Source organism: Erinaceus europaeus, chromosome 8 (assembly GCF_950295315.1).
Source record: "Erinaceus europaeus chromosome 8, mEriEur2.1, whole genome shotgun sequence".
NCBI classification, from domain to species: domain Eukaryota; kingdom Metazoa; phylum Chordata; class Mammalia; order Eulipotyphla; family Erinaceidae; genus Erinaceus; species Erinaceus europaeus.
In genome coordinates, this window is record NC_080169.1 from 125,162,253 (window position 1) to 125,169,668 (window position 7,416).

The following is a 7,416-nucleotide window of genomic DNA, read 5'->3' on the forward strand; positions in this document are numbered from 1 at the left end:
AGCAGACAGGACAGAGCAGACAGGACAGAGCAGGCAGGACAGAGCAGAGAGGACAGAGCAGGCAGGACAGAGCAGGCAGGATAGAGCAGAGAGGACAGAGCAGGCAGGACAGAGCAGAGAGGACAGAGCAGGCAGGACAGAGCAGGCAGGATAGAGCAGAGAGGACAGAGCAGGCAGGACAGAGCAGGCAGGACAGAGCAGGCAGGACAGAGCAGACAGGACAGAGCAGACAGGACAGAGCAGGCAGGACAGAGCAGGCAGGACAGAGCAGGCAGGAAAGAGCAGGCAGGACAGAGCAGGCAGGACAGAGCAGACAGGACAGAGCAGGCAGGACAGAGCAGGCAGGACAGAGCAGACAGGACAGAGCAGGCAGGACAGAAGCAGGCAGGACAGAGCAGGCAGGACAGAGCAGGCAGGACAGAGCAGGCAGGACAGAGCAGGCAGGACACAGCAGGCAGGACACAGCAGGCAGGACACAGCAGGCAGGACACAGCAGGCAGGACAGAGCAGAGAGGACAGAGCAGGCAGGAAAGAGCAGAGAGGACAGAGCAGAGGACAGAGCAGAGAGGACAGAGCAGAGAGGACAGAGCAGGCAGGACAGAGCAGGCAGGACAGAGCAGACAGGACAGAGCAGGCAGGACAGAGCAGGCAGGACACAGCAGGCAGGACAGAGCAGACAGGACAGAGCAGACAGGACAGAGCAGACAGGACAGAGCAGGCAGGACAGAGCAGGCAGGACAGATCAGGCAGGACAGAGCAGGCAGGACAGAGCAGGCAGGACAGAGCAGGCAGGACACAGCAGGCAGGACAGAGCAGGCAGGACAGAGCAGACAGGACAGAGCAGACAGGACAGAGCAGAGAGGACAGAGCAGGCAGGACAGAGCAGGCAGGACAGAGAAGACAGGACAGAGCAGGCAGGACAGAGCAGAGATGACAGAGCAGGCAGGACAGAGCAGGCAGGACACAGCAGGCAGGACACAGCAGGCAGGACACAGCAGAGAGGACACAGCAGGCAGGACACAGCAGGCAGGACAGAGCAGGCAGGACAGAGCAGGCAGGACAGAGCAGACAGGACAGAGCAGAGAGGACAGAGCAGAGAGGACAGAGCAGGCAGGACACAGCAGGCAGGACACAGCAGGCAGGACAGAGCAGAGAGGACACAGCAGGCAGGACATAGCAGGCAGGACAGAGCAGACAGGACAGAGCAGGCAGGACAGAGCAGGCAGGATAGAGCAGGCAGGACAGAGCAGGGCGGCTCGTGTGAGGCATCTGGCAGCACACCTGGTTCTCACGTCTCCTGTGATCCCTGTGTTCGGTGTGCAGCCGCTGGTCCTCGGAGTGGAAGGTCTCCCTGTGTCGCCGTTCTTTGTGCCTCTCGTCCTTGTCCTTGTCCCTGTCCCTCTCCCTATCGGGGTGGGAGCTACCCTTCTCCCGGGATGCTCTGTCTCTCTTCTCACCGGGCCTCCGCGTGCGCTCGGGCTCCCGCTGCCGGTGGCGCCGCCGCTCCCCATCTTCCTTGTACAGCCAGTACTTGAGCGGGGTGTCCCTGCTGTCCCCATACTGCAGCTGGGGTGGGGGTGGAGGCGTCTGCAAGGGGCATGGTCGGGGGCGGGGCCTCCACCCAGCCAGGGGACGTGGCTCTGCACCTGCCCTCAGCCCCACATCTGCCCTCTCCCTCCCCTCCATGGCTGCCTCAACCCTGCTGTAATGGCCCCTCTTTTCCTTTGTTGTCACACAGTCATTTCCAGAAGTCCCCATAAACAATTAACAAGTGTGTGGCAAGTCTACACCATGGCTGACCATTATATCAAAGCTACTGTAACCCCAGCTCCAAACAAACTCATGTGTCAGGGAGCGTTTTAGTCCAGACGGCTCCACAGGCCACAGTCCTTAAAGCACCATGGAGAAACGGAGCCTCAGAGCTGGAGCTGCAGTCAGTGAACATGGTCTGCAAAGCAGAAGCAGGGCAGGGAGAGCCCAGGACGGGCATAACTGAGGCTGCGATTCCATCCCCCACACGTGCTGGAAGGGAGTCTGCTCTGGCCTCTTTCCCTCATTGGTGTGACTTTTCTCTCAAAAAAAAACAAAAAACAGTGCAGGTACAGCAGACAGGAGGAAGTCACATGTGCACACACATCACACGGACACAAACCTGGCCCGGGCAGGACACACACGTACACGCGCCAAGAACACACATGTGCACACATGCTTGACACCACATGCGTGGCCCGGCGGGGCTGCTGTCTGCCCCATTTCGCAAAGGCCCGAGAGCACGGAGGCCAGCCTTGACTGCCAGGGGCTCCCGCAGGCACTAGGGACCCTTGTCACATACCTTCCGCTCCCGGTATCTCCTCTCTCTCTCCTCGTCCCCTCTCTCAGAGCCGTCATCTCGCCTCTGCTCCTCGAGTCTCACTTTACCTGCTACAAAGACGGGGCACAGGCCTCACTCTCACACCCTCCTTGCCCACTAAGAGACCCCCACCTCCAGAGCAGAAGGGCTAGCATCCAAACTTAATGCTGAGACACCTGGCAAAGGTCTGCCTGGCAGAGATGTCGGGGCACCTCCCACTGGCCAGCCACTCAGATGTCCCACCATGCGCTCTGCAGACACACGAGACAGTCACGAGAACGGGGGGCAAGGATGAGTGACCGCTGCAGAGGCCACGGATCCAGGGAGTTCCCAGGACAGGAGAGGCCCCGACGACACAGCACCTGCTGTGCCCCTGTGCTCTGTGCGCTCCAGCGGGCCGTGGTGGGCAGCCAGGGGCCGGGACTCCTCCTTGCGAGCTCTCCGCTCCCTGTCCTTCCCCCGGCCGTGGGTCGAGTCGGCCTCACGCTCCCGAGACTTCTCCTTCAGCTTGTCCCGCTCCCTCCTCTTCTCCCTGTGCCTGTCGTGGTCTCTCTCCCTCGGGGCCGCCCTGTCCCGGGACCCAGGCTCCCTGGCCCTGTGCTCCCGGGGTTCAGGGAGCTCCGACTCGGGCTCTTGGCGCGGCTTCTTTTCCCGATGTTTCTTGTCATCCTTGGGGCTCCCTGACTGTAGCGTCTGCAACAGAGAAGGCACAGGGTCCCCAGCTCCTCTTGCCCGATGCAGAGGCGGAAGGGGCGTCAGGTACAAGCACAGAAGAGCTGGAAGACTGTAGCCACATCCAGGGGACAGGTCTCTGAGCTGGAGACACCTCTGCTCACTGGCACTCATTCTGCAGCTCAGAGAGCAGGGACCTTGGCATAAAACTCCCAGGCGCTGCCAGTCAGTCCCCAAACATGCACACTACCTCCCTCTCTCTCTCTCTCTCTCTCACACACACACATACACACACACACGATACAGAGAATCTCAGCCATACACAGTCGCACATGCAGATCAGAGAGCAAAGATAAACACGCAGCTGGACATGCAGACACACGTTGACACACACACAGAACTCAGGCACTCACATGCAGACACGCGCAGACACACACTGACACGCAGACAGAACTCAGGCACTCACATGCAGACATGCAGACATGCGCAGACACGCACTGACACGCAGACAGAACTCAGGCACTCACATGCTGACACACACACAGAACTCAGGCACTCAGATGCAGACACATGCAGACATGCGCTGACACGCAGACAGAACTCAGGCACTCACATGCAGACACGCGCAGACATGCACTGACACGCAGACAGAACTCAGGCACTCACATGCAGACACACGCTGACACACACACAGAACTCAGGCACTCACATGCAGACATGCGCTGACACGCAGACAGAACTCAGGCACTCACATGCAGACACATGCTGACACACACACAGAACTCAGGCACTCAGATGCAGACACATGCAGACATGCACTGACACGCAGACAGAACTCAGGCACTCACATGCAGACACGTGCAGACACGCACTGACACGCAGACAGAACTCGGGCACTCACATGCAGACACATGCTGACACACACACAGAACTCAGGCACTCAGATGCAGACACATGCAGACATGCGCTGACACGCAGACAGAACTCAGGCACTCACATGCAGACACGCGCAGACATGCACTGACACGCAGACAGAACTTGGGCACTCACATGCAGACACGTGCAGACACGCACTGACACGCAGACAGAACTCGGGCACTCACATGCAGACACATGCTGACACACACACAGAACTCAGGCACTCAGATGCAGACACATGCAGACATGCACTGACACGCAGACAGAACTCAGGCACTCACATGCAGACACGCGCAGACATGCACTGACACGCAGACAGAACTCAGGCACTCACATGCAGACACACGCTGATACGCAGACAGAACTCAGGCACTCAGATGCAGACACATGCAGACATGCACTGACACGCAGACAGAACTCAGGCACTCACATGCAGGCACATGCTGACACGCAGACAGAACTCAGGCACTCAGATGCAGACACACGCAGACATGCGCTGACACATACACAGAACTCAGGCACTCACATGCAGACACATGCAGACACGCGCAGACACTCACGGCAGTTAGGCGCCGGCGCGGGAGCAGGGCGGCAGACGCTAGGGCTGTGACAACAAAGCACCCCACAGGGATGCAGCGCCCGTGCGGTGCCTCACCCACCCGCAGCACGGCGTCCACTCACCCGAATGTGCTTTCTGAGGTCCTCCGCCTTCCACGTGTCGTCTTTGGTTCTTCTCTGAAAGGAAAGTCTGGAGGTGGTGACAGGTGGACCGGCAAGGGCAGCGGTGGGGGTTGCGCCCGCTCCCACCCCCGCTCTGAGGAAGCTCCGGGCCTGTGCCCTTTCTGGAACAGAAGGCCTGCTGAGGCCAAGTGTGGAGGTCTCTGCATCCAAGCCCCGAGTTCTGCATGGCCAGGCACACAGCTGTTGGCCTCAAACCCTCACTGCCGTGTGGACCCACCTGCCAGCACCCATGTCCAGCAGGGAAGCAGTTACAGAAGCCAGACCTCCCACCTCCTGCTCCCCAGTGACCCTGGGTCCAGATCCCAGAGGCATAAAGAACAGGAAATCTGGGGGCCGGGTGGTAGCTCAGCAGGTTAAGCGCAGGTGGCACAAAACACAGGGACCGGCGTAAGGATCCCGGTTCGAGCCCCCGGCTCCCCACCTGCAGGGGAGTTGCTTCACAGGCGGTGAAGCAGGTCTGCAGGTGTCTGTCTTTCTCTCCCCCTCTCTGTCTTCCCCTCTTCTTTCCATTAATGTCTCTCTGTCCTGTCCAACAACATGACAACAATAATAGTAACAACAACACCGATAAACAACAAGGGAAAAATGGCCTCCAGGAGCAGTGGATTCGTAGTGCAGGCACTGAGCCCCAGCAATAACCCTGGAGCAAAAAAAAAAAAAAAGGACAAGGGAGGGGATGGGATATGGAGTTCTGGTGTCGAGGACTATCTGGTCTTGTGTTTCCATTTTATAAATAAAAATTAGGGGGGGAACCTCACTGCCAGGTGCCAGGCCAGCAGGCGCACCTGTTACCTGCGCAAGGACCCACCTGCAGGGGTGTGTCACTAGCAGTGGCTGTCCTGTCAAATAAAATGAAGGGGACAAAGGGAAAAGGACAAAAACGATTGCAGCAAACTGTGGATTGGCAGCGCCAGCACTGAGTCCCAGCAGCAACCCTGCTGGCAATAAACACAGATAGATGGATGGCCAGATAAGTGGGTGGGTGGGTGGGTGGGTGGGTGGATGGATGGATGGATGGACGGACGGATGGACGGACGGATGGACGGATGGATGGGTAGATGGACGGACGAATGGATGGATGGATGGATGGATGGATGGATGGATGGATGGATGGATGGATGGATGGATGGATGGATGGACGAATGAACGGATGGATGGATGGATGGATGGATGGATGGATGGATGGATGGATGGATGGACGAATGAACGGATGGATGGATGGACGGATGGATGGGTAGATGGACGGACGAATGAACGGACGAATGAACGGATGGATGGATGGATGGATGGATGGATGGATGGACGGATGAAGGACGAATGAATGGATAGATGGACAGATGGATGGATGAATGGATAGACGGATGGATCTATGGACGGATGGACAAACAGACGGACAGACATCCGAGCCCTCACAACTGCGGGGCCTCCCGTACTGCGCACCCCGGGTCCCCGTGCTCGGTTCCCACGCCACCCTGGACAGTGTCGCCCGCCGTCCGCGGAGGGGTCACCCAGGGCGGGGGGGGTCACGCTCAGACCTGGGCCCACGAGCCCGTCACCCAGCCCCACCCGCACCCCGAGTCTCTGGGTGGGGACCCCGGAAATGGGACGCAACCCACGAGGGGACGTCCGGGGCGGGGGGCGGCGGGGGGGCGAACTTCCGGCGCTCAGGACCCCACGCCTAAGGGCGCCGTCCTAGTTCGAGGCCCAGCGGGGAGGGGCGGAAGTACCGCTTCCGGGACGTCCCTCCCAGACCCAGGCCTCGCACACACACCCACGCCCGCAGCGCCCACCTTCCCGGGCTCCATCACCCCGGCGTCCCGCCTCCTAGCAACCGCGGCAGGCCCAGCATGCCCCGCGGCCGCCCTTCCTCCGCGCGGCGGGACGAGCAGCCGACTGCCGAGCCCACACGGCCCGGCATGCCCCGCGGCCGCGCCTCTGCGCCTGCGCACCTCGTCTCCTAGCGGCCGCAGGAGGAGCAGTCGACCGCCGAGCCGCTCTAGCCCAGCATGCCTCGCGGCCGCCCCAGCACACCCAGACAGCGCTCCTCCCCGCGGGGCGGGACTTCCGTGCGTCTCCGTATCCGGTCTCCGACTTCCGGCTTCCTCCCTGAGGCGGCGGGCTTGGCGCATGTGGCAGAGGTGGGGGCGGCCGTCAGCTGCTCTGGTGTCCCCTCGGGTGTCCCCGAAGAGGCTGATCCACAGCTGTGCCTGTCACAATCCCTGGACCTGTCCCCACGCCGCTCCCCACACCTGTCCCATCAGTGTCCCCATCACTGTCCCATCACAGTCCCCACCACTGTCCCATCAGTGTCCCATCACTGTCCCATCAGTGTCACCATCACTGTCCCATCAGTGTCACCATCACTGTCCCAATTACAGTCCCCCTCACTGTCCCCATCATAGTCCCCATACTGTCCCCATCACTGTCCCCATCACAGTCCCCATACTGTCCCCATCACTGTCCCCATCACAGTCCCCATGCCTGTCCCCATCACTGTCCCCATCACAGTCCCATCACAGTCTCATCACTGTCCCATCACAGTCCCCATCACAGTCCCCATGCCTGTCCCCATCACTGTACCCATCACTGTCCCCATCACAGTCCCATCACAGTCTCATCACTGTCCCATCACTGTCCCCATCACTGTCCCATCACTGTCCCCATCATTGTCCCATCACAGTCCCCCTCACTGTCCCCATCATAGTCCCCATACTGTCCCCATCACAGTCCCCATG

At 60.0% G+C, this 7,416-nt stretch overlaps 1 protein-coding gene across 10 annotated transcripts in view; it reads right to left on the reverse strand.

The window, feature by feature from the left end:
• DYNC2I1 (dynein 2 intermediate chain 1) overlaps window positions 1–6,583 on the reverse strand; it is a 57,547-nt gene extending 50,964 nt beyond the window's left edge. For 2 of the 10 annotated variants that reach the window (XM_060196881.1, XM_060196880.1), the window contains exons 1-5: window positions 6,472–6,583; window positions 4,622–4,675; window positions 2,713–3,043; window positions 2,333–2,418; window positions 1,282–1,587 (exon numbers count right to left, since the gene is read on the reverse strand). In XM_060196881.1, coding sequence (XP_060052864.1) covers window positions 1,282–1,587; window positions 2,333–2,418; window positions 2,713–3,043; window positions 4,622–4,675; window positions 6,472–6,486 — 792 coding nt within the window. In that variant the 5' untranslated portion in view covers window positions 6,487–6,583. Of the gene's footprint in view, window positions 1–1,281; window positions 1,588–2,332; window positions 2,419–2,712; window positions 3,044–4,621; window positions 4,676–6,471 lie in introns of those variants that run through there. The other 8 variants (XM_060196877.1, XM_060196885.1, XM_060196876.1 and 5 more) reach the window with 8 other exon arrangements.
• Between the last annotated feature and the right edge of the window lie 833 nt (window positions 6,584–7,416).